Below are 26,967 nucleotides of genomic sequence, written 5' to 3'. Positions count from 1 at the left end.
ATAGTACGCCTTGGGGTTTTCCTTAATACTACCCGTCAAGGCTTTCTCATATCTCCTTCTAGCTCTCCTAAGTCCATTCTTCAGTTCTTTCCTGGCTACCCTGTAACTCTCTAGAGCTCTATCCGATCCTTGCTTCCTCAACTTTAAGTAAGCTTCCTTCTTCCTCTTGACTAGGTGTTCCACATGTCTTGTCATCCAAGGTTCCTTCACTTTACCATCCCTTCCTTGCCTCAGTGGGACAAACCTGTCCAGTACTCGTAGCAACTGCTCCCTAAATAACCTCCATATTTCTGTTGTGCATTTCCCTGAGAACATCTGTTCCCAACTTATGCTCCGCAGTTCTTGCCTGATAGTATGATAATTCCCCCTCCACCAATTAAATACTTTCCCAAACCGTCACTGATATGGAGGATGGGGATAATTGTGGAGCCTCCTCCACCAGTGAGTTGTTTAACTGTCCAACACCATTCACGACTGGATGTGGCAGGACTGCAGGGCTTAGATCTGATCCGTTGGTTGTGGGATTGCTTAGCTCTGTCTATCACTTGCTGCTTTCGCTGTTTGGTATGCAAGTAGTCCTGTTTGGTAGCTTCACCAGGTTGACACCTCATTTTTAGGTATGCCTGGTGCTGCTCCTGGCATACCCTCCTGCACTCTCCATTGAACCAGGGTTGATCAGTTAATGGTTGAGAGGGGGATATGCTGGGCCATGAGGTTACAGATTGTGCTGGAGTACAATTTTGCTGCTGTTGATGGCCCACAGCACCTCATGGATGCCCAGACTTGAGTTGCTAGATCTGTGCGAAGTCTCTCCCATTTAGCACAGTGATAGTGCCACACAACATGATGGAGGTTGTTCTCAATGTGAAGGCGGGACTTCGTCTCCAAAAGGACTGTGCAATGGTCACTCTTACCGATACTGTCATGGACAGGTGGTAAGGATGAGGTTAAGTATGTTTTTCCCTCTTGTTGGTTCCCTCACCACCTGCCTCAGACACAGTCAAGCAGCGATGTCCTTTAGGACCCGACCAGCTCGATCAGTCGTACTGCTGCCGAGCCACTCTTGGGTCAAAATTGTGGAATCCCCTCCCTAAGGGCATTGTGGATCAACCTACAGCACATGGACAGCAGCGGCTCAAGGTGGCAGCTCATCACCACCTGCTGAAGGGACAACTAGGGATGGGCAATAAATGCTGGTCAGCCAGCGATGTCCACGTCCCATGAGTGAAGGTGAAGAAATTGGTAGTGAACATTGAAATCCCCCACACAGGGTACAGTTTGTACTTTTGCCACCCTCACTGCTTCTTCCAACTGTTGTTCAATACGGAGGAATGTGGTTTCATTAGCCGAGGGAGGACAGTACACGGTAACTGACTGTGTACCACCACCTATGCTGGGTCCGACTTGCTGGTGGCTCAGGACATACCTAGGGATGGTGATGGTGGTGTCTGGGACATTGTCTATAAGGTATGAATCTGTGAGTACGACTATGTCAGGCAGTTGCTTGAATAGTCTGTTAGACAGCTCTCCCAATTTTGGCTCTAACCCCCAGATGTTAGTGAGGAGGATTTTGCAGGGTTTACAGGGCTGTTCCTGCCATTGTCTTTTCTGGTGCATAGGCCAATCCCAGTTGGTCTGTCCAGTTTCATTTCTTTGTTGAAATTTCATAGCGACTGAAACAACTGAGTGGCTTGCTAGGCCATTTCAGAGGGCAGTTGAGAGTCAACCACATCGCTGTAGGTCTGGAGTCACATGTAGACTAGACCAGATTAGGATGGCAGATTGCCTTACCTGAAGGACATTAGTGGTCCAGTTGGGTTTTACCAACAACTGAAAATGGATTAATGGTCATCTGTAGATTTTTAACTCCAGATTTTTATCAATTGAATTCAAGTTCCACCATCTGCTGTGGTGGGATTCGAACCCAGGACCTCAGAACATTAGCTGAGTGTCTGGATAAATAGTCCAGTGATAACACCACTAGAACACTGCCTCCCTGTTATATGATTGAATTAAGTCCTAACTCAATTGGTATGGTGGCTCAGTGGTTAGCACTGCTGAGTCACAGTGCCAGGGACCCATGTTCGCTTCCACCCTTGAGCGACTGTCTGTGTGGAGTTTGCACATTCTCCCTGTGTCCGTGTGGGTTTCCTCTGGGTGCTCCGGTTTCCTTCCACAGTCCAAAGAAGTGCAGGTTAGGTGGATTGGCCATGCTAAATTGCTCATAGTGTCCAGGGATGTGCAGGCTTGGTGGGTTAGCTATGAGACTTTCAAGGATGGGGTGGGCCTGATGGGATGCTCTTCAGAGGTTAGACTTGATGGGCCGAATGGCCTACTTCCACATTTTACGGATTCTATTCACTCTGTACACCATCAAGATCGCAGTAGTGTACACCATTTACAAGATACACCATAGCAATGCTTATCACAGCTCCTTACTAATCTGTGACTCCTATCACCCAGAGAGGCAGATGTGAGAGAATACCATCACATGCAGAGCTCCCCACCCAGCCAAACCCCACTCTGCTCCCAAAGAATAATGCCTGTCTGTTGGAGAAAGAATGATTTCACAATATTTATTACAAAGAATTAAATGTTAGTTTGAAAAGGTACAGTTTCAACATTACACTCCATCAATCTGCTTCTCCAAGGCCAGCAAATATTGACAAAACTAATTACATCAAGATCCATCCTCAAAACCATATCTACAAAAGGAAATGTACAACACAACAGCCATTTTCTATTCCTTGGAGAGCTTCATTAGATTCTTATAATGAGCAAAGATATTCAGCCATTTATTTTGTTCATTCATCATCCTCTCTCAGTAAACGGATTCTTCCAGAATAAATCAGTCTTTTTTTTTACAAGAAGGAGACAGAAACCAACGTGACAAATCTCTCTGTTGCTTTTCCAGTGCTCCTATTTAATCCCAAATTTGGTCCGTACTTAAATTAACAATAGAAAATCAATCGGACAAACGCTTGGAAACAAAACTACACAGTTTCCTTTCCCAGAGCTAAAAATACAAACCTTAAAAAAATGAAAAACCAGAACAATATGAGATATGATCAGGGCTGTGACCAATGAGAGAGAAAACACTGGTGGTACAGGCCAGAGCTTAAACTCTAGCTGCAGTTCTTGTGCACAGAGAAAACAGTCCTTCTAAACTGTACAGCTTAAACACCATCATTTTGTAAAAGCAAAATTGTGCAGGATTTCAGGATAAACAATGCAATAAAGAATCTGATATTGGTGCCATTTACATTTATTTACAGAATGCAGAGACAGAAGCACCAGCACTAGTATGTACAGCATTTGCAAAGTGAGGTCTCCTCTCTGATCCAGCTGTTATTAAGATTTATTGCCAGAGGCATTTTCTGCTTTCCAACCTTTGAAGGTGGTTAGTTGGCAGTTGCTGATGGGGAGCATGTGGTGGACTGAATAGTTACCTTGTCCCAACCTGTGGGGTTTCCTTCCCACTGGTTATGCCCTGGCCACTGTGCCAGCTCAGACAGTGCTCCCATGCCTCTCTCTAGATGTGTACCCACATTCGAGTCCAGGGCTCAGACTCTGATCCAGTGTAAACGTATTTTTGAAAGGCGTAGAGAGGTTTCTGATAATGGAAATGAGGAGAAATTGTCTCTGTGGGCAGGGAAGTCAGTAACTAGAGGACACAGATTCTGGGGAATTGACTGAAGAACCAGCAATGGGGTGCCAGAGATATTTACCTGATGTGGTTGAATAGCCGGTCTGAAAATAAACTCTGATTGTAACTTTCAAAGGGAAAGCAAAAAGCGTGCAGGGATTTGGGGAGAGGAGTTTTTCCAAAGGTTGGCACAATGAGAAGGGGCCGAATAGCCTCCTGCTGAGATGGGAGATTCTGTGATTTCTGTAGGAAGGCACTCGGAGCTTGTTAAAAGGTGCTTATCTGGAAACTAAACTCTTCAAATATTACATGTCAACACTTTGTACGACAACGCCTTCCTTGCCTACTGAAGCAGTAGAAGCCAACTCGAGGGAGACAGAACCAATCACTGGCTCAGCTAAATAGCAGGGAGCAGAAGGAAATGCACAATCAAGGAGAATCAATGGGGGCTACGTTTTGCCTTTGGTTCCCCAAGAATGGGTCCATTTCAACAGAATGTCAAAATGTGGATTTTTTTAAAAAAATCATTCCAATTTGAACCTGAGTGTAGATTGCCTTTGTGTTCATGCAGTGTTGCGATAAACCTGTTTGCTTCATCCTTGAAATATTGGGAACGGCAAAGGACTCTTCTGCTTCGAAGCTGATATAAAAGCGGCACATTATCTGGTGGAGGGAGGTTTTCACACACAGCCATACTCGTACCACACAGTCTGCTGATCATCACCGGCGTCAGGAGAGCCTGGAGAAATCTTCGCGCCCCCTCCACCCCTTTTGCTCGCATCGTCTGCTCTGGTTGCGGGGTTAATATAGTCAAGAACTCTGCTCTGTCCGGGGGCAGCCTCCAAATCCCCACACGACCTCTGGCCCCGGCCTTTCAGATCGTTGCTTTGATGAGAGCTGGCCCGCACGGGAGGGACCAGGGCCATGTCCAATGCACGCACCGCAGTGGGAGGTGGGGTCCCAGGTGAAACACATGGCCCTCCGCCGTTTCGGAGGGAGCCAGCAGAATGCTGAGGGAGGGTGAAGCATTTCTCGTCCTTTGGGGGGGCCAGGGAGAGGCGCCTGGGGTCTAGGGTTCGGCAGCTGATGCTGACCACTGGGTGAGACCCCAGTGGCCTGGCGGACTGTGGTCTCTCATGTGGCGTCCCCCCACTCCTGCAGTCGCTGGTGGATCTCCAGCTGCTGGTCCCACTCAGCGGAGGGGCCTCCGCCATCAGTTGATGCTGACCCTCCCACTGGTCTGGGCAGCTGGACCTCAGTCCATCGGCCGATGCAAGGCTGTGTGCCCGGGTCAGCGAGCAGCTCCTGGCATTTCCCAGGGGTGGGTTCCGGGCTTGCGGTGCCTTCTCTCTCAGCTTGGGAGCGCTGCTGTGGGCGGGAGCCACTGGCTGGGAGGAGGAGCCAGGCTGCGGTTGAGCCAAGGTCACATGAGGGTCAGATATTTTCTTTGGAATGGGCAATACGTGGCTGGTTGGCACTTTGGCTATTTCCTTCCTGCCAGGATGTGCGCTAATCATCGATGGCTCACTTCTCTTCTTAAAGTAATCACTCAGCAATTCATCTCGCATGCTGACCTGAAATTGAAAGAAAGTCAAAAAGAATGGATTAGAAAGTGTGCAACCACTTTCAGTCCCAATTCACTTAAAAGTACAAGAAACGAGACACTAGTTTCATTTAACAAGGTCATGTTCCGTTTCAATTCTCCCTTCTCACCTCATGCCTATATTCCCTAGTTAACATCCAAAACCACACTCTAAGCCTCAAATATATTCAAAACCCTATACATCCGCTGCTCCCTGAGCTAGGCAGTTCCAATGATTCACACCAAAGGCTTTTCTCATCCCAGTCTGAAGTGGTTGAACCCATGCTCTGGGACTACGACCCCGAGCTCTCAACACTCCATCCAGGAGAAGCAGCCTTTGAGAATCTACTCTATTTTGTATTTTCTGACACGTATATGAGTTGCTTTTACATAGCAGCTTTCAGATGCCACAGTTAATATCAGCAAATGCGTTGGATATGAGTTGGAGGGAAGGTGATGCTCCATTAATACATTTGGATAATGTGATTAAGTCTCTAGTATTGGATTTGATCCCATGGCTGTTGGGCCACATTGAATTGTAGCTGATATGAATGCAGGTTATTCACACAAGCTGGTGTTCTCTTCATTCATTCACAGGATGATGGTGATGCTGGCTAGGCAGCATTTACTACCCATCCCTAATTGCCCAGAGGGCAGTAAAGAGTCAACCACATTGCTGTGGGTCTGGAGTCACATGTAGGCCAGACCAGGTAAGGATGGCAGTTTCCTTCCCTCAAGGGCATTAGTGAACCAGGGGGGTTTTTAAAACAATCAACCAACCAACAATGGATTCATGGTCATCATTAGATTCTTAATTCCAGGTATTTATTGAATTCAAATTCCACCATCTGCCATGGTGGGATTCGAAACCGATTCCCCAGAACATTATCTGGGTCTCTGGATTAACAGTCCAGCAATAATACCACTAGGCCATCGCCTCTCCACAGTATGAAACCCTATGGCAGGAAACTGAGGGAAGAGTCCAATACACATCTGGTTGAGTTGCTAGGCATATTTTCCAAGTATCATTTTCCAGTAATTCTCAGAAATTAATTGGAAACAATCCTATTGTATATCCGCCCCAGACTCTGGTGTCTGAGGTTAGATAGTTACATTTTTTAGAGCTTAGTCCTGGGTCACTATCTGAGCCAGGCAGCAGAGCATCATTCCTGTTTGACTTCACTCAGAAAATTGCCAAAATGTTGTGTAGTCCTAACACCCGCATTGAGTCACAACAGATTTTAAAAAATCTTTAAATGGAAATGAGCTGTCTTCTGTATTCATTGCCGCTGTCACTGCAGAAAGAATGAGATTCAGTGATACACAGTGGTGGAGGCTGAAGGAACAAAGGTAGCTGCATTGGTGTAGCGCCTGGTGAAGTTCTGAACTGCAGTTGCTGTTCTCATGAAGAAAACCACAGCAGCCAATTCTTCCCCATAGAATGCAAAAACCCGTGAGATAATCTCATTTTTTGTGATGTCAGTTGAGAGATAAGTACTGGCCCATGACACTGGAGAGAAATTCCCCTGATGTGTTATTGGGTCTTTTACACATCCCTGAACAGGAAAATACAACCTCAGCTTCATGCCTCCTCAAAGCAGAAGGTAATAAATTGGAAGGGGGAAGGAAAGAAGGGGAAGGCTCCTTTTTGACAAGAGGAAAGAGTTTTTTAAAAATCCTTTTAAGAGATGTGGAATTCACTGGTTTTGCCAATCTTTGTTGCCCATCCCTAATTGCCTTTGCAAAGGTGGTAGTGGGCTGCTTCCTGGAACACTGCACTCCATCTGGTAACTGTAGTCATTTGGATACAATAGAGTAGCTCGCTCGGCTATTTTCTGACTGCAGTTAAGATTCAACCACATTGCTGGGGTCTGGAGTCACATGTAGACCTGACCGGGTAAGGATGGCAGATTTCCTTCCCTAAGGGGCACAAGTGAACCAAATGATCACCTTCATTGACAGTAGGTTTTAATTCTGATTTTTTTAGTAATTTGGAATTAAATACCACACAGCATCGTGGTGGGATTGAACCCATATTCTCAAAGCATTAGCCTAGACACTCTGGTTCATTAGGCTGGTGACACTGACTCAATACCACCACCATCACTGTCAGCTGAACTATCCAGTTCTATGAAAAAAAATTTAACATCAAAGTAAGGAGGTTATGCTTTGGTTATACAGGGGATTGGTGAGACCACATCTGGAACACTGTGCTATTTAGGTCTGCTTATTTAAGGAAGGATGTACATTAATTGCACTGGAAGAGTTTCAAAGGAGGTTTACTAGATTGATAACTGGAATGAGTGGATTGTTTTACGAGAATTGGCAGACAGGCTGGCATTTAGAAGAGTGAGGGATGACTTGCTTGACGTGAATAAGATCCTGAACGACCTTTACAATGTGGATACGGAAAGGATTATTTCCTCTTCTGCATAAGTCCAGTAGTGAAGGCATCGTTTTAAGATTAAGGGGAACCGTTTTAGGAAAATGTTTTGGATAAATTTTTTTCTCTTGTTGGGCCATAGAATCTCAGAAGTGTCTGCCTCATAAGGCAGGGGAGGCAGGGTCATTCAATGCTTTTTGAGACTGAGGTCAATAGCTTCCTGTTAGGCAGGGAAATCAAAGGTTAGTGAGGGTGGGTAGGAATGTGGGATGTGAAACATCAACAGATCAGCTGCGTGCCTATTGAGTGGCAGAGCAGGCTTGACAGGGGCTCACTTCTGTTCCAAATTCATATAGAAGCTGATCCGCCCAGTCAAGGCTCTGTTAAAAGAAAGCTAGAGAGCAGAAATAGAAAATGAGTACAGATACAACCAGACTAGCAATCCAGAACCCCAGGCTAATGCTCTGGGCGCATGAGTTCAAATCCCACCTTGGCAGATGGTGAAATCTGCAATCAACAATGATAATGAATAAAAAGCTAGACAAATGGCTACCATATAACCATTGTGGGTTGTTGCAAGACCTGTTTGACTCAGCCCCTTAGGCAAGGAAATCTGCTGTCCTTATCCAGTCTGATCTACACGTGACTCCAAACCCACAGGAATGTGGGTGACCTTTAACAGCCCTCTGGGCAATCAGGGATGAGCAACAGGTAGTGGCCTAGCTGGTGACACCCACATCTCAGAAACAAATCCAAAAAACAGACTCCCTGGAGCAGGTGTGAGGGAGACAAAGTAATGGGAGGAAGGTGAAGTATTTACAGGAAGAAGGTGTACCATTCTCAGAGCCTGTCATCAGGAATTGTCATCAGGTCTCTCAGTGGCAATCTTTTACTGGTGAATGGCACTGACTGATGGGAAAGTGACTGATTTGGTAAGTTATTCACACAGTTATCTAAGGCATCTGTCTCATGGATAATTGGGATTAGCAATCAAGGGTTGTCATGTTGTTACAATTTTTAAACTAAGATTGTCAAAGGCTGTGCGATGAGACTAAACCACCAAAAAGGTGTCTTAGAACAAATGTCTAGAGGTACCTACACCAAATAGAGATAGAGAGAGCTCTCTGGAAATTCTTCAGGATTTCAGAAAGGGAAATCATGTGTGACAATTAAATCCAAGGGTACATCCAGGCAGACACGTTACTCGGCTTCCTTGTCCCTGCTTCACCTTCCAACATGATCATCTGATTACTCAACGTTTGCTGTTTTTGCTTAGAGGTCTAACTACTTCTGCCTTGAAAATATTCAAGGGATCTGCTTACACTGACTTTTGAGGAGGAGGGCGGCTTCGAAGAATCAACTTTGAGAGAAAACATTTATAAATAGGTGACCCATAATTTTTAAACAGTCATCCCTTGTTCTGGGTTCTCTTAGAAGTAGAAATATTGTTTCCACAACTACCTGCCCAGACCCCTCAGGATCCTATACATGGTTTGAGTTGTAACTAGCAGAGCTGATGTTAGAATTAGTCGAGCAGTTTACTTGGGTTTCCAAAAGGATTCAATAAGGTGCCACATCACAGCTAATTATACACAATTAGGGTTCATAGGATTGTGAGTATTATATTAGGTAGCATTAGTTAATGGACAGATAACAGAGATTAAATAGATAACATGTGCCTTAGCAAGCCAAAACTTGAAGGCTTTTGCCTTGGGCTTGGGCCTCAACTGTTCATGGTCTACATTAATGATGTTTACAATTCAACTGTGTGTAACACAAAACAGGTTTTCCAACAAGACAAAGTTAGGTAGGAAATTAAGTTGTGGAGAGAGGGAGGTTGGGTGATGAACATGAACATGAACATGGTAAATGTAATATAATGTGGCAAAGCAAAACATTTTTGGAAGGTGAGGGACTGAATGAAGTTGTTATTCTGAAGGCCCAGGAGGTCATGAAGGTCAAAGTTATAGCAAGTGATTAGGAAAGCAAACAGGACATTATTATTACGTTTTATAAAAGATTGCAGTCGACAATAGGATTTAAGGATGAGGGTAAAGAGGCCGAAACACAACTGCCTTAGCAAGCCAAAACTTGAAGGCTTTTGCCTTGGGCTTGGGCCTCTGCTGAAGGAGGGCACTATGGAGGACTCGAGCAAAGACAAGAGTGGTCCGAAAGGAAGAGTGCTGAATTGGGGGAAGGTCAACTATAGCAAGATTCGACAGGAACTGGGGAATGTGGATTGGGAGCAGCTGTTTGAGGGTAGTATGGGCTGAGGTTAGAAACAGGAAAGGAGAGGTCACCCTGTTGGGAGTTTTCTATAGGCCTCCGAAAAGTTCAAGAGATGTAGAGGAAAAGATTGCAAAGATGATTCTGGATAGGAGTGAAAGTAACAGGGTAGTTGTTATGGGGGACTTTAACTTTCCAAATATTGACTGGAAATGCTATAGTTCGAGTACTTTAGATGAGTCAGTTTTTGTCCAATGTGTGCAGGAGGGTTTCCTGACACAGTATGTAGATAGGCCAACAAGAGGCGAGGCCACATTGGATTTGGTACTGGGTAATGAACCAGGCCACGTGTTAGATTTGGAGGTAGGTGAGCACTTTGGTGACAGTGACCACAATTCGGTTACGTTTACTTTAGTGATGGAAAGGGATCGGTATATACCGCAGGGCAAGAGTTATAGCTGGGGGAAAGGCAATAATGAGGCAATTAGGCAAGATTTAGGATGCATAGGATGGAGAAGGAAACTGCAGGGGCGAGGCACAATTGAAATGTGGAGCTTGTTCAAGGAACAGCTACTGCGTGTCCTTGAGAAGTATGTACCTGTCAGGCAGGGAGGAAGTGGTCGAGCGAGGGAACGTTGGTTTACTAAAGAAGTTGAATCTCTTGTCAAGAGGAAGAAGGAGGCTTATGTAGAGATGAGGCGTGAAGGCTCAGTTAGGGCACTTGAGAGTTACAAGTTAGCCAGGAAGGACCTAAAGAGAGAGCTAAGAAGAGCCAGGAGGGGACATAAGAAGTCTTTCGCAGGTAGGATCAGGGAAAACCCTAAAGCTTTCTATAGGTATGTTAGGAATAAAAGAATGACTAGAGTAAGATTAGGGCCAGTCAAGGACAGTAGTGGGAAGTTGTGCGTGGAGTCTGAAGAGATAGGAGAGGCGCTAAATGAATATTTTTCGTCAGTATTCACACAGGAAAAAGACAATGTTGTCGAGGAGAATATTGAGATACAGTCTATTAGACTAGACGGGATTGACGTTCATAAGGAGGAGGTGTTAGCAATCCTGGAGGGTGTGAAAATAGATAAGTTCCCTTGGCCGGATGGGATTTATCCTAGGATTCTCTGGGAAGCTAGAGAGGAGATTGCAGAGCCTTTGGCTTTGATCTTTATGTCATCATTGTCTTCAGGAATAGTGCCAGAAGACTGGAGACTAGCAAATGTTGTCCCCTTGTTCAAGGGGAGTAGAGACAACCCTGATAATTATAAACCAGTGAGCCTTACTTCGGTTGTGGGTAAAGTGTTGGAAAGGATTATAAGAGATAGGATTTATAATCATTTAGAAAGGAATAATTTGATTAGGGATAGTCAACACGGTTTTGTGAAGGGTAGGTCGTGCCTCACAAACCTTATGGAGTTCTTTGAGAAAGTGACCAAACAGGTGGATGAGGGTAAAGCGGTTGATGTGGTGTATATGGATTTCAGTAAAGCGTTTGATAAGGTTCCCCATGGTAGGCTATTGCAGAAAATACGGAGGCATGGGATTGAGGGTGATTTAGCGGTTTGGATCAGAAATTGGCTAGCTGTAAGAAGACAGAGGGTGGTGGTTGATGGGAAATGTTCATCCTGGAGTTCAGTTACTAGTGGTGTACCTCAAGGATCTGTTTTGGGGCCACTGCTGTTTGTCATTTTAATAAATGACCTGGATGAGGGCGTAGAAGGATGGGTTAGTAAATTTGTGGATGACACCAAAGTCGGTGGAGTTGTGGATAGTGCGGAAGGATGTTGCAGGTTACAGAGGGTCATAGATAAGCTGCAGAGCTGGGCTGAGAGGTGGCAAATGGAGTTTAATGCGGAAAAGTGTGAGGTGATTCACTTTGGAAGGAGTAACAGAAATACAGAGTACTGGGCTAATGGTAAGATTCTTGGTAGTGTGGATGAGCAGAAAGATCTCGGTGTCCATGTGCATAGATCACTGAAACTTGCCACCCAGGTTGATAGCGTTGTTAAGAAGGCGTACAGTATGTTAGGTTTTATTGGGAGAGGGATTGAGTTTTGGAGCCATGAGGTCATGTTGCAGCTGTACAAAACTCTGGTGTGGCCGCACTTGGAGTATTGCGTACAGTTCTGGTCGCCGCATTATAGGAAGGATGTGGAAGCATTGGGTAGGGTGCAGAGGAGATTTACCAGGATGTTGCCTGGTATGGAGGGAAGGTCTTATGAGGAAAGGCTGAGGGACTTGAGGCTGTTTTCGTTAGAGAGAAGAAGGTTAAGAGGTGACTTAATAGAGACATACAAGATGATCAGAGGATTAGATAGGGTGGACAGTGGGAGCCTTTTTCCTCGGATGGTGATGGCTAGCACGAGGGGACATAGCTTTAAATTGAGGGGTGATAGATATAGGACAGATGTCAGAGGTAGGTTCTTTACTCAGAGAGTAGTAAGGGTGTGGAATACCCTGCCTGCAAATGTAGTAGACTCGCCAACTTTAAGGGCATTTAAATGGTCATTGGATAAACATATGGATGATAATGGAATAGTTTAGGTTAGATGGGCTTCAGATTGGTTTCACAGGTCGGCGCAATATCGAGGGCTGAAGGGCCTGTACTGCGCTGTAATGTTCTATGTTCTATGTTCTATGTTCTAAATCCACATTTGATATGTGGGAGGCTTTTAAAGAGAGGTTTATTAGAGTGCAGGACAGACATGTCCCTGTGAAAATGAGGGATAGAAAGGGCAAGATAAGGGAACCATGGATGACAGGTGAAATTGTGAGACTAGCAAAGAGGAAAAAGGAAGCATACATAAGGTCTCGGCGACTGAAAACAGACGAAGCTTTGGAAGAATATCGGGCAAGTAGGACCAACCTGAAACAAGGAATTAAGAGGGCGAAAAGGGGTCACGAAATATCTTTAGCAAACAGGGTTAAGGGAAGTCCCAAAACCTTTTATTCATACATAAGGAGCAAGAGGGTAACTAGAGAAAGGGTTGGCCCACTCAAGGACAAAGGAGGGAAGTTTTGCGAGGAGTCAGAGAAAATGAGTGAGATTCTTAGTGAGTACTTTGCGTCAGTATTCACTGAGGAGAGGGACATGACGGATGTTGAGGTTTGGGATAGATGTTTGATTACTCTAGGTCAAGTCGGCATAAGGAGGTGGGAAGTGTTGGGTATTCTAAAAGGCATTAGGGTGGACAAATCCCCAGGTCCGGATGGGATCTATCCCAGGTTACTGAGGGAAGCGAGAGAGGAAATAGCTGGGGCCTTAACAGATATCTTTGCAGCATCTTTGAGCACAGGTGAGGTCCGGAGGACTGAAGAATTGCTAATGTTGTCCCCTTGTTTAAGAAGGGTAGCAAGGATAATCCAGGTAATTATAGATCGGTGAGCCTGACGTCAGTGGTGGGAAGCTGCTGGAGAAGATACTGAGGGATAAGATCTATTTACATTTGGAAGAAAATGGGCTTATTAGTGATAGGCAGCATGGTTTTGTGCAGGGAAGGTCATGTCTTACCAACTGGATAGAATTCTTTGAGGAAGTGACAAAGTTGATAGATGAGGGAAGGGCTGCAGATGTCATATACTTCAGTAAGGCGTTTGATAAGGTTCCCCATGGTAGGCTGATGGAGAAAGTGAAGTTGCATGAGGTCCAAGGTGTACTAGCTAGATGGATAGAGAACTGGCTGGGCAACAGGAGACAGAAAGTTATAGTGGAAGGGAGTTTCTCAAAATGGAGAACTGTGACCAGTGGTGTTCCACAGGGATCTGTGTTGGGACCACTTGTTTGTGATAAACATAAATGATCTGGAGGAAGGTATAGATGGTCTGATTAGCAAGTTTGCAGATGACACTAAGATTGGTGGAGCAGCAGATAGTGAAGGGGACTATCGGGGAATGCAGCAGAATATAGATAGATTGGAGAGTTGGGCGGAGAAATGGCAGATGGAGTTCAATCCAGGCAAATGCGAGGTGATGCATTTTGGAAGATTCAATTCAAGAGCGAACTATACAGTAAATGGAAAAGCCCTGGGGAAAATTGATGCACAGAGAGATCTGGGTGTTCAGGTCCATTGTACCCTGAAGGTGGCAACGCAGGTTGATCGAGTGGTCAAGAAGGCATACGGCATTCTTTCATTCATTGGACGGGGTATTGAGTACAAGAGTTGGCAGGTCACGTTACAGTTGTAGAGGACTTTGGTTCGACCACATTTGGAAGACTGCGTACAGTTCTGGTCGCCACATTACCAAAAGGATGTGGATGCTTTGGAGAGGGTGCAGAGGAGGTTCGCCAGGATGTTGCCTGGTATGGAGGGTGCTAGCTATGAAGAGAGGTTGAGTAGATTAGGATTATTTACTTTTAGAAAGACGGAGGTTGAGGGGGTCCTGATTGAGGTCTACAAAATCATGAGAGGTTTCGACAGGGTGGATAGCAAGAAGCTTTTTCCCAGAGTGGGGGACTCAATTACTAGGGGTCATGATTTCAAGGTGAGAGGGGAAAAGTTTAAGGGAGATATGCGTGGAAAGTTCTTTACGCAGAGGGTGGTGGGTGCCTGGAACGTGTTGCCAGTGGAGTTGGTACAGGCGGGCACGATAGCGTCATTTGAGATATATCTAGACAGATACATGAATGGGCAGGGAGCAGAGGGATACAGATCCTTGGAAAATAGGCGACAGGCTTAGATAGAAGATCTGGATCGGCGCAGGCTTGGAGGGCCGAAGGGCCTGCTCCTGTGTTGTAATTTTCTTTGTTCTTTGCTCTTTGGACAGAGCATTATTGAGACCATACATTGCTGTACTCTGAGCAGTTCTGGCCTCCTTACCTAAGGAAGGGTATACTTGCCTTCGAGGAATGATTTAGGAAAGATTTCCTAAACAATCCCTGGAATGGAGGGATTGTCTTATTGTGTAGAATGTCGGCCCATTTCCACTTGCTGTTCAGAAGAGCAAGAAGTGATTTAATTGAAACATATACTACATTTAACAAATTGGCAGGTTAATTTTTGGGAGAATGGTTCACTTAACTGGGGAAGTTAAAGCTTGGAATAATGCATGCTCAGACTTGGAGAATGACCATTTAGAAACAAAACAAGGAGAGATTTGTCCACCTTGACGGTTGAGAGTCTTTGGAATTCTCAAACACAGAGGGCTGTGGATGCTTAGCTGTCGAGTGCATTCAAGGGCAGACACTAAAAGAATCAAGGCATATGGTTTCAGCACAGGAAGGTGGACTTGAGGTCGGAGATGAGGAATGACTGTTCTGAGTATTGCGCAAGTTTGATGGCCTGAATGCTCCACTCCTGTTCTTATTCCTTACACTTTTAGCACTTTTCCTATTGGCTTGGTCTTATCATGAGGAGTGCTGGAAGAGCCATGAATGGCGGAGCAGGCTTGACAGCGTGAATGGCCTAGTCCTGTTCCTATCTTTTATAGTCCTCACTACTGCTCCAACAAGCTCCAGAAGATTTTTCTTTTCCTCTATTCTTTTTATGGGATGTAGGCATCACTGGCACATACAGAAAATGTTAACCACTTTGCTGTGTGTCCAGAATCACACGTCGGTCAAACGAGGTGACAATGGCAGAATTCCCCCCCCACCCCTACGGGATATTGGTGAATCAGATGGGTTTTTGTTTTAAATTTCCCCATGGTGCGATGTCAACCCATGTCCCCAGAGCATTAACCTGAGCCACTACACCACCCTCTGTCCCAGTCTAGAATGATCCCAGCAATAAAAGGTATGGCTAAGATTCTTCTCTTTACAGCCAACGTGGCCAAGAGGAGATTTTACAGTTGTGAAAGATTAAGACAAGAACAGACAAAGAAGGGAGGCCTAGTATTGTCACTGGACTGGTAATGCAGAACCACATGCTTATGCTCAGGGCACATCACACCATGGCAGGTGGTCAAATGTTAATTCAACAAATAAATCTGCCATTTAAAGAGGAAAAAAACAGTCTAAAGATAACCGGGAAACCATGGCCAATTCTCATTTAAAAGAGAAACCTCACCTAGAATCAGCGCAGTGCTAACAACAAAACACCGTGCTGCCCACTGGTTCATCATTATCCTTTAAGCAAGTAGATATTCTTTAATCAACAAGTCTGGGGATGTTAAGGCACACTTCTGGAGCAGGTGGGACTTGAACCTGAGACTTCAGGCTTGTCATCCTCACCTACATGTGATTCCAGATCTACAGTAACAAGATTCTCTTAAAGTCCTTCAGAAATGGCCTTAGCAAGCCTCTCAGCTTAAAGTTAGTTAGGGATTATAGGGGAGGCAATGGCCTAGTGGTTTTATTGCTAGAGTATTAATCAAGAAACACAACTAATGTTCTGGGGTCTCAGGTCCAAATCCACTATGTCAGAAGGTGGTATTTGAATTCAATTTAAAGCAAAATCTGGAATTAAGAATCTACTGATGGTCATGAAACCATTATTGATTAATGGAAAATTCCTTCTGGTTCCCGAATAACCCTTGGCGGGATATTACATGTGACTCCAGCCCCACAGCAACGTGGTTGACTCTCAACTGCCCTCTGAAATGGCCTAGCAAGCCACTCAGTTCAAGGGCAGTTAGGAACAGACAATAAATGCTGGCCAGCCAGTCACGCCTGCATCCCGCGAGTGAATAAAACAAAGGGCAACAAATGGTAGAATTGCAAGCAGTATCCAAACCCTATGAAAGAACAAAGAAATGATTTCCAATGGCTGAAGGGTTGATATCATAATGGCAGAGATTAGGAAAAATGGGGAAAGAGCCACAGGTGACAATGAGGATAAATTTGAGAAGTTTAATGCCCTGTCTGATGGAATAGCAGGAACAGATTCAGTAATATGCTTCAAAAGAAAATTGAATAATAACATTAGCCACCCTCCACAAGTAGGTTAAGATAGGCTGTAAGGGGAAGCCTGGGAATGAGAGACGTGAGAGTCTGCGGTGGGTAAATTGTTGGAGGGGATTCTGAGAGATAGAATTTACATGCATTTGGAGATATTGCTGGGAATGGAGTGCTCGAGTAATCAAGAGAGGCTGGGAATTTTTTCACTGGAGCAGCAGGAGGTTGAGGAGTGACCTTATAGGGGTTTAATAAAATCATGAGGGGTATAGATGAGGTGAACAGCAAAGCTTTCTTCCCTAGGGTGAAGTAGTTCAAAACTAGGGGCCATACTTTTAAGGTGAGTGGAGAAAGATTTAAAAGGGACCTGAGGAGCAACTTTTCACACAGAAGACGGCTTGTATGTATAATGAACTGCCAGAGGAAGTGGATGCAGATACAATTACAACATTTAAAAGACATTTGGACAGGTACATAAATAGGAAAGATTTAGTGGAGTGTAGGCCAAATGCAGGCAAGTGGGACTCGTTCAGTTTTGGAAACATGGTTGGCATGGATGTGTTGAACCGAAGGGTCTGTTTCCTTGCTGTGTGACTCTATAAATACTGAAAGGGAAAAATCTGCAGGGATGTAGGAAAAGACTAGGTGGTATGGGACTAATTGGATTTCTCTTTGAGAGTGTCAGCACAGATACCATAGCCCAAATGGCTTCCTTTTCCACAATACAATCTTCACTTCAAACACTCCAATCTGGTCACCCTCTTATCAAGCTTATGTCCTCCTCCAGCATTCACTGTGTAAGAGTAATCAATGAGAAATATTCGAATACACTGACTAAAGAGACCTTGACCATGGATTTAACATGATGTGGAGGTGCTGGTGTTGGACTGGGATGGACAAAGTCATAAGTCATACAAAGTCAGGTTATAGTCCAATAGGTTTACTTGAAATCACAAGCTTTTGGAGTACTGATCCTTCATCAGGTGAAATCTTCTGCTGAGTTTTTAGCAATTATAGATTTTCTTTTAAATTGAAAATGCTTTGCGAACCCACATTTATGTGTTCGCATACTCTTCGCGTAAATACTGCAACTATTTCCCATTATTTCTTTGTCTCTTTTTGGACCTATTCCAATGACTACAGTTTTAACAATAGAACTTCTATATTTGCTTTCAGTTTCTGTTGTCTAGTCTTCTATCAGGACACCTTTGTTTGCGTCTGGCCCATTTCCTGCACTCGTGGTTTACACTCCTCTTCACCAGCCTCTGGGGCAGATCATCTTCCACTAGTTGACAGTAATACTGACATTGTGGTGATAACACCGCACAAACAACTCGAGGGAAGGAAATCTGCCATCCTTACTTGGCCTGTCCTTCAATGTGACCACTCTATTGTAATGTCCTTGCATGTGGCCATTCACTTGCAACGACACAGGCCATCAAACAAAGAGACTGTTTTGTTTGGCTCATTGCCAGAAGAACCAAATTGAAACATTCCGGTGTCAGGAATTGAGCAGACTCAGTAAAATGGGAATGATGTATTTTTGCACGGGGTGCAGGAATAAGGGGCACGTTAGGGTTCATGTGTATGGATCTTTGAATGTGGAAGGACAACAAAGTTGTTTGAAAACCACACAGTATCCTTGCCTTCTATAAACGTCATGCAGAATTTGCCTCTGTTAATATAACATTTGCTGGGCCCCAGAAGGAGTAGACCAATCAATCCTGTGCACCATAATTCAGAAGGGATATCAAGATCTTCAAGATTTTGATTGGAATGGCCCCAGGAATGTTGTAGAATTAGAGAAGCTTGGGTTTGTTCCCCTTACAGCAGAGAAGGTTAATAAATGATTTAAAGAAGTGTATAATGAATTCTACCCTTCCTAACCAGTAGAAACACATTCTTACTCTATTACAGGGAAAGGCACTGGCTGCTCGGTGAGTATCTGGTAAGTGGTTAAGGTCGATTCTGTTCTTAAGTTCAACATGGAATACAAACTGGTGGTATGGATGATAAAAAAAAATCAATCTTAAGAAGTGAATAACATAACCAAGAAATTAATTGAAACTCATTAAGGATAGCAGGTTAGATGATGCGTCAATGCCGCAGCATGTGGGAGCTCCTGAACACCTGTTTGTTGTTCAAACAAATTTAGGTCAGAGTGTAAGAGCTGGAGGCTGAACTACAGATACTGGGGTACATCGGGGCAGTGGGAATGTTAGCTGGAAGCTTGGAATCAGTAGGCAGCATCACCATAGGATTATGCTAAATATTTTTGAGAAACAAACTGTTTCCAGTGGCAGAGGGGTTGGTAACTGTGGAGTAAGGTGTTTAACAAAGATTTGTTATAAAAGATAAATTCCTGCAGTGAGTTCTTGTGATGTGTAACACACTGTCTGAAAGGCAGCAACCTTCAAAGGAGTTGGTTAAATAGTGGAAGGGAAAACAATTGAAAGGACCAAATGGATGGATTGTTCAAAGAGCTGGCACGTTCGCAATGGCCTGATCAGCCTCCTTTTGGGCTACATCATTCTATGGTTCCATTTAAAGGCAAGTTGTTGTTCACTCCTCTCAAGTGAAGAAGAGCTGAACTCTTAAAATCTTCAGCCCCCAGCAGACCTGTGACTGGTTTCACTCACCAATAACATCTATCAGTTTGGAAGCAAAAATGATCACATACAATTTATGCAACAAGAAAAAATCAAAGACAAGCTATTCAGCCCAAACAGTCTGTGCTCCATTCGAGTCTCTTCTCATCTTTCCTTTTCAAAATCCATCATTGTAATTCACTAGTCTCTTCTTGGTCATTTCGTTACCAAGCTTCCTCTTAAATTCTTTGGTGACTCAAATTGCATCTTAACTTGGCAACAATGTTCTCAGCCACTGCAGTACCTTTTGAAATAGTGTTCTCATATCATTCCTGGAATGTGGGCACTGCTGACAACGCAGCTCTGGTCACCCTGAAGACCTTGGCGACCACAGTGTGGTGTGGGACTGGTAGTTACTGGGCAGAATCCAGGGAGGCTGTAGCAATAACTCAGCAGCTGAAGTAGTGTTACTTTTCCTGGTGCTGACCCACCAAGCCATGGTTCAGCGGGTAACACTCTCATTTCTGCATTTAGAATTCTGTTGGTTTGAGCTACACGCTACAGACTGGAGGACATGACCTAGGATGGTCTTCCCAGTAACAGCGCGGAGGGGGTGTTGGACTGTCAGAAGGGCCATGCTTCAGGGAAACAGTTAACCGGAGACTCATCTGCCTATCCCTTACAGCTGCATGTAAAAGATCCTGGCACTCTATTGGGAGTAGGGCAAGGGGGAGGGTCCTCCTTGGTGGCTGGGACCAATGTTTTACCCTTCATTAACATCATCAAAACAAAAATAAAACACATTTTCTGCTCATCACCACATTGTCACATGTGGGATCTTGCTTGACACAAACTGGCTGATGCTGCATCATTTGACAATTTCCACATTCATCTTCCATTTCCACTCTATCTGGATTTGATTTTACTCCTAAAGGTCTATGGTAAGACCATAAGAAATAGGAACAGGAGTAGACCATTTAGTCTTTGCAGCCTGCTCCATGGATCATGGCTGATCCAACATTCCTCACGTCCACTTTCCTGCATTTTCTCTGCGTCACTCGATTCTCTGACTGATCAAGAATCTCAGCTGTCTTTTATATCCCTGAAAACCAAGAATCCGGAGAGTGCAGGGGGTGGGAGATGGAGACAGAAGAGGACAGAACGATCAGGGGAAAGCCCAGAGGGAGTTGGGATATCTAGCAATACATTAGTACGCTCAAAGAGCTTTATGGTCTGATAGCATTTTGGAATTGTAGTCACTTGTAACGTGGAGGAACGTGGCAACCAGTGCATACACAGCAAGATCCCACTAAGCTGCATGCTCCAATCCGTGTGTTCCCCTGCAGAACTTGGCCACTTTATTGCTTAGTGAAAAATATTCTAAAGGGGTTTGAAATCAGTCCTTCAGTCATAGATTAACTACTAAAGATCTGCAAGTTAGGTGGATTGGTCATGCTAAATTGCCCATAGTGTTCAGGGATGTGTGGATTAAGTGGGTTAGAGGGGGATGGGTCTGGGTGGGATGCTCCAAGGGTCAGTGTGGACTTGTTGGGCTGAAGGGCCTGTTCCCACACTGTAGGGATTCTATGATGATAATGATATCGCTTTCAATTTACTTTTGAATGTTAATGAGCTGATTATCTGTTCTGAGGTGGAGTGGGAGGATCACTTATTGCCTGGGACACTGCCCCAGCTGTTCTGTGCCCTGTGCGTTCTTTTTTAAACATTCAACAGCAACGCCAGGCCTCAAACTGTGGCACTCCCTCATTGTGGCATTGGGAATGTTAGCCTACACTGTGTGCTGAAGTGGCACATCAGAAAGCCATTGTTATTGTAAACCTATCAATTTCATACTCCCAACAACAATTATTTCAATCAGTCTCTGTAACTGAATAAAATTATGAGGGGTATAGACAGGGTAGCCTGGAGTGATCAATGACCAGGGGCATAGATTTAAGGGAAGGGGCAGGAGGTTTACAGGGGATGTGAGGAAAAACAGTTTCTTCATGTAGAGATAGTAGGAACTGCAGATGCTGGAGAATCCGAGACAACAAGGTGCAGGGCTGGATGAACACAGCAGGCCAAGCAGCATCATAGGAGCAGAGAGGCTGACGTTTCGGGCCGAGACCCTTCATCAGAAAAGGGGGAGGGGAAGGGGGTTGTGAAATAAATAGGGAGAGAGTGGGAGGCGGATAGAAGAGGGATAGAGGAGAGGATAGGTGGAGAGGAAACAAACAGGTCGAAGAGGCGGGGATGGAGCCAGTAAAGGTGAGTGTAGGTAGGGAGTTAGGAAGGGGATAGGTCAGTCCAGGGAGGACAGACAGGTCAAGGGGGCGGGATGAGGTTGGTCGGTAGGAGATGGAGGTGCGGCTTGAGGTGGGAGGAGGGGATAGGTGGGAGGAAGAACAGGTTAGGGAGGCAGGGACGAGCTGGACTGGTTTTGGGATGCGGTAGGGGGAGGGGAGATTTTGAAACTTGTGAAATCCACATTGATACCATTGGGCTGCAGGGTTCCCAAGCGGAATATGAGTTGCTGTTCCTGCAACCTTCGGGTGGCATCGTTGTGGCACTGCAGGAGGCCCAGGATGGACATGTCATCTGAGGAATGGGAGGGGGAGTTGAAATGGTTCGCGACTGGGAGGTGCAGTTGTTTGTTGCGAACCGAGCGTAGGTGTTCTGCAAAGCGGTCCCCGAGTCTCCGCTTGGTTTCCCCGATGTAGAGGAAGCCACACCGGGTACAGCGGATGCAGTATACCACATTGGCAGATGTGCAGGTGAACATCTGCTTGATGTGGAAAGTCTTCTTGGGGCCTGGGATGGGGGTGAGGGAGGAGGTATGGGGGCAGGTGTAGCACTTCCTGCGGTTGCAGGGAAAAGTGCCGGGTGTGGTGGAGCTGGAGGGGAGTGTGGAGTGGACAAGGGAGTCACGGAGAGAGTTGTCCCTCCGGAAAGCAGATAAGGGTGGGGAGGGAAAGATGTCTTTGGTGGTGGGGTCGGATTGCAGATGGCGGAAGTGAGGATGGTGGGATTCTGGAACTCACTGCCTGTAAGTGGTAGAAACCCTCGTAATATTGAAGTAGTATTTAGCTATGCACTTATGACATCAAGGCATACAAGGCTATTAACCAAGTGCTGGAAAATGGGATTTGAATAGTTAGGTGGTTATTTCTGACTGGTATGGACATGATTGGCTGAAGGAACTTTTTCTGTGCTATAGATCTCTGTGACTTAAGGCTCATCTGAAAACAGTGGAACTAAATCCTATCTCAGGTCATGACTAGTTTTTCACTCCCAGATTCTAAGGTCAGAAAGACATAATTTTGGTGCTTTACTCTTGGGTCATTAATCTGACCCACATGCTGTAAGCCCACTGTCTGAGAGGATACACTTCATGATGTAACACACTGGGAAATACCAGACTGGGAGCGTGACTCCTGTCAGAGAATCCCCAAAACATTGCTCATTTCTAACACCCGCACTGCGTCGCAACAAATGAAACAAAAACCTTCAAACCGAGTGTTTTGTATTCATCGCAGCTGGAAGATCAGACAAGTCACTACAGAAAGATGCATGCTTCAGCAATACACAGTCTGCTCACTACAATAACCAGGCAGATCGGCCCTGCTGAAGTGCAGTTGTTGTTGTCATGTAGGAACCTGCAGCACCCAAAATTGCACAAAGTAAATCCCCACAGAATGCAATGCTTTACTGTCCCTGGGAGATAATCTCATTTTTTGTGATGTCAGTTGAGGGATAGCTATTGGCCCAATACACTGGGGAGAATTCCCTGGATCTTTCATTGGGTCTTTTACATGTCCCTGAATGGGAAGATGGAACCTCATCTTAATGGCTCCTTAATACAGAGGTGTTGCAAGAACAAAGATATCTCAGAAAGTAGGTCTCCTTGGACACAGTGGAGGGACGGGAGAGGAAGGGATTGAAAAATTCCTTTGGGTGACAGGAGATGATCTGCCCAGAGGCTGTTGAAGAGGGTGAAGTGGAGTGAAAATGGATACACAGGAAACAAACCAGACAGAGTCAGGGCCAGCCAATAGAAAGCTGGACAGCAGAAACTGAAAGAGAACACAGAAATTCTGATGAGGAAATGGCAGTAATTGGAGCAGGAGGAGTGAGAGACAAAAGGAGTGATGGGGAAAAGGTGCAGTATTTACAGGAGGAAGGTGTACAAAGACACATAAACTCACGTAGCTCTGCAATGACAGGACCTCATGCATCAAACCCAACACCAGCGCCAAGCATCTGTTGGCTCCGAAGGGTTCGGTTAAGGTTGGGGCTGCTGTACGGTGGGAATACGGAGTTTCCTTGACATTCCAGATGCCTCCTGATCAAACTCCAGGCCACGAGGCTGAGGAGGGTGGTCTTGCTAATGGATGCCACATCATACCCTTTGGGAGGCAACTTGAGCGTGTCAACCCAGCAGCTGTGGAGGTAGGAAACAGGCCATAGCTAACCAGCTGCACAAACTACAGTCAGCTGAGTGAGCAGCGTGGGGGAGGGTCCCTTGTACTCAGTCACGCTGCTCACTGACATTACAAAGGGGGTGCCTACATAGGAAGGCAACTCCCGGCTCCTTGCTGTCAACCCTACTTCCTCGACAGAGTTAAAACATTATAACTAGGAGTAGGCCATTCAGCCCCTCAAACCTTCACTGCCATTTAATACAATCACGGCTGATCTCATTTTGGCCTCAACTCCACTTTCCTACCAGCTCTCCATAACCTTCAACCCATTACTCATTACAAATCTATCTCCATCTCCTTTCTAAATTTCCTCAATATCCCAGCATCCACCGCACTCTGCAGCAGTGAATTCCACAGATTCATGACTCTGTGACCGAAGTAAATTCTCCTCATCTCCATTTTAAACCTGCTACCCCTAGAGTCATAAAGTATACAGCATAGCAACAGGCCCTTTAGCCCACCATGTCTACGCCAACCAACAAACACCAAGCAACACTACTCCCATCTATCTGCACTCGTCCATTATCTACTATGCCCTGGCTTTTCAAGTGCTCGTCCTGATGCTTAAATGTTGTGAGAGCACCTGCCTCCACCACCCTTTCAGGCAGCGCGTTTCATTTTTCCACCACCTTCTGGGTGAAGTCTTTTTCCCTCAGATCTCCTCTAAACCACTTATTCCTCACCTTAAACTTAGGTCCTCTGGTCTTAAACACATCTGCTGTGGTGGAGAGATTCTCACAAACTATTGTCTATGCCTATATTGTCCATAATTTTGTATACTTCAATCAGATTCCCACAGCTTCCTCTGCTCCAGGGAAAACAAAACCTAACCTATCGAGGCTCTCCACATATCGGAGACTTTTCATCCCAAGCAATATCCTGGTGACTCTCCTCTGCACTCTCTACAGTGCAATCACTTCCTTCCGATAGTGTGGCAACCAGAACTGTACACAGTATTCCATCTGTGGCCCAACCAATGTTTTATAAAGATGCAACAAGAATTCCTTGCTCATATACTCTATGCCCCACCTATTGAAAATAAGCCATAGGGTTAGGGTTAGGGTTAGGTGCCTTCTTCACCATCCTGTCTACCTGTGTTGACACCTTCAGGGATGTATCACGAAAGTCCTTCTGTTCCTCAGCACTCGAGTGACCTAAGATTCATTGTGTATATCCTTCTCTTATGAGACCTCCCGAAATGCATCAGCTCATGCTTGTTAAGATTAAGTCCCATCTGCCACGGCCCTGCCAATTTCCCAGCTCTACAGAGGGCAGTGGCGAGAAGTGACTGAGGAGGATCATTCTGGGAGAGGTTGACTCCTCACCACACCGGAGAAGAGAATTGTGGAGGATGCCGTGTCAAAGAATGGTGAACTGCACACCTTACAAGGAGGAGAGAGGCTCTGGAGCTTTCTAACACGTTTAGGTGCTTATTTAATGAGCAACACGACTGAGTCAGGGGTGGTTGGCTCGAGGTAAAATCATGGTACCATGGAACCTGAGGTTACTTTGGAGAAAGGAAGAGAGAGGCCAGTAGGCAGATTAGAAAGGCTGTAGTAGTGGGTGACTCAATAATTCAACCAGTAGGCTGAGATCATGATTCCTGTATGGTCTGTTGCCTCAATTGGAACATCTGGATAAATTTCCGGAAGGGGATGGTGAACAACCAGTGGCTGTAGTTCAGGAGGGAATGAACAACATGGGGAGGGATGGCATGGAGCTCTCGCAGGATCAGTTTCAGAAGTTAGGGAGTAGGTTGAAACACAGAACCTCCACGATAGTAACCTCAGAAATAATAACTGACCCACAAAGTTCACCATATGGCAAAGGCAGATCAGGGAGGAAAATGCATGACTTGATTCAGGACATTGGGATCACTTTCGGGAAAACAGAAAGCTGTTCAGAAGAGATGGGCTTCACCTGAGCAGAAATGAAACTAATCTCCTGGCTGAGAGAATAAATAGTGCTGTGGGGATGGATTTAAACTTGTAAAGTGGGGTGGGTTCATTAATGGGCCTAGTTTTGGAAGTATCAGACAGGGAAAAAAGAGAGAAGATGGGGAACGGGGAAAACTCGAGTGTTAACAGCAAACAAAGAAATGTGTGCCTCCCAATCAGCAAGAAAGAGATAAGGAGATAGTTAGATTGTATGTACGTAAATGCATGAAATATCGTGAATAAAACTGTGGAACTGGAAGCAGAAACTGCTCTAGGCAGATATGACACAGTCACTTTGACAGAAATATAGCTCAAGGAAGAACAGGACTGGATAGTTAACATCTGGGGTTACAAGGCTTTTAGTAAAAACAGGTGGAGTAAAAAGGGAGGAGGTGTAGCAGCCTTGGTCAAAGATAGTATCATAACTTTTCAATGACACACAGTTCCTGCATTAGAATCTGTGTGGTTGGAGGTGAGAAACAGGAAGGGAGCAGTGACCTGGGTATTTATTACAAACCTGTTATAAGCAGGGGAGCTGGTGGGGGGAGTAGAAGAGAGCATGTGTAGGCAGATTATGGAAATCTGCAGAACAAGAGAGGGCTGTGATGGCTGATGATTTCAATTACCCGAGGGTAGACTGGGAAAAGGGGAGCGTGAGGGGCCTGGTAAGTAGAGAAATTCCTGCAGCAGAACTTCCTGGAACAATAAATTCCTGTTCTCCCAGAGATGGAGCTGTACTGGATCTGGTCCAAGGAAATGAGGCAGGTTAAGTGGAGAATGGCAGAGTGGGACAACATTTGGGAATGAGCAATCATAAAATTATTATATTATGGTTCAATATTAAATTGGAAAAGGATAAAAACCAGTCAAGGATTAAGATGCCAGACTGGAAAAGGGCAGATTTTAGGGATCTAAAAGTTCAATTGGAGCAGGTTGTTTAAAAAGGCATTTTGGTAGATAAAGCAGTAGGTGGAAAATGGGAGACTTTCAAAAGGGAGATGAATAGGGTACAAGCTAATAAGGAAGAAAAGAAGAGGCTTATGATGCACACCAGAATAATAACAACAACAATAGAAATCAGGAAGAGTATCTCAAATGCAGGGTAGAGGCTAAGGTTGGAACAAGGAAAGCTAACAGGAAACAATAGGAAAGGAAGGCAGGCTGTGCTAAAACCAATAATAAAATGTTCTTCAAACATATTAATAGTAAAAGATTAGTGAAGGATAGAGTGGGGCTCATAAGGAACAGAGATAGTAGGAACTGCAGATGCTGGAGAATCCGAGACAACAAGGTGTAGAGCT

General features: G+C 45.0%; 1 protein-coding gene across 1 annotated transcript in view; it reads right to left on the bottom strand.

The window, feature by feature from the left end:
* Positions 1-2,561: 2,561 nt before the first annotated feature.
* Positions 2,562-26,967, bottom strand: part of LOC109911759 (protein Daple) — a gene marked incomplete at its 5' end in the record, with an annotated part of 117,394 nt that continues 92,988 nt past the window's right edge. The window contains one exon of the mRNA XM_048600325.1: positions 2,562-5,220. Coding sequence (XP_048456282.1) covers positions 4,327-5,220 — 894 coding nt within the window. The remainder of the gene's footprint in view (positions 5,221-26,967) is intronic.

The sequence above is a fragment of the Rhincodon typus genome, chromosome 8 (assembly GCF_021869965.1).
Source record: "Rhincodon typus isolate 14 chromosome 8, sRhiTyp1.1, whole genome shotgun sequence".
NCBI classification, from domain to species: Eukaryota; Metazoa; Chordata; class Chondrichthyes; order Orectolobiformes; family Rhincodontidae; genus Rhincodon; species Rhincodon typus.
The sequence above is the reverse complement of the archived record's forward strand: the minus strand, read 5'-3'. Positions and strand labels throughout refer to the sequence as shown.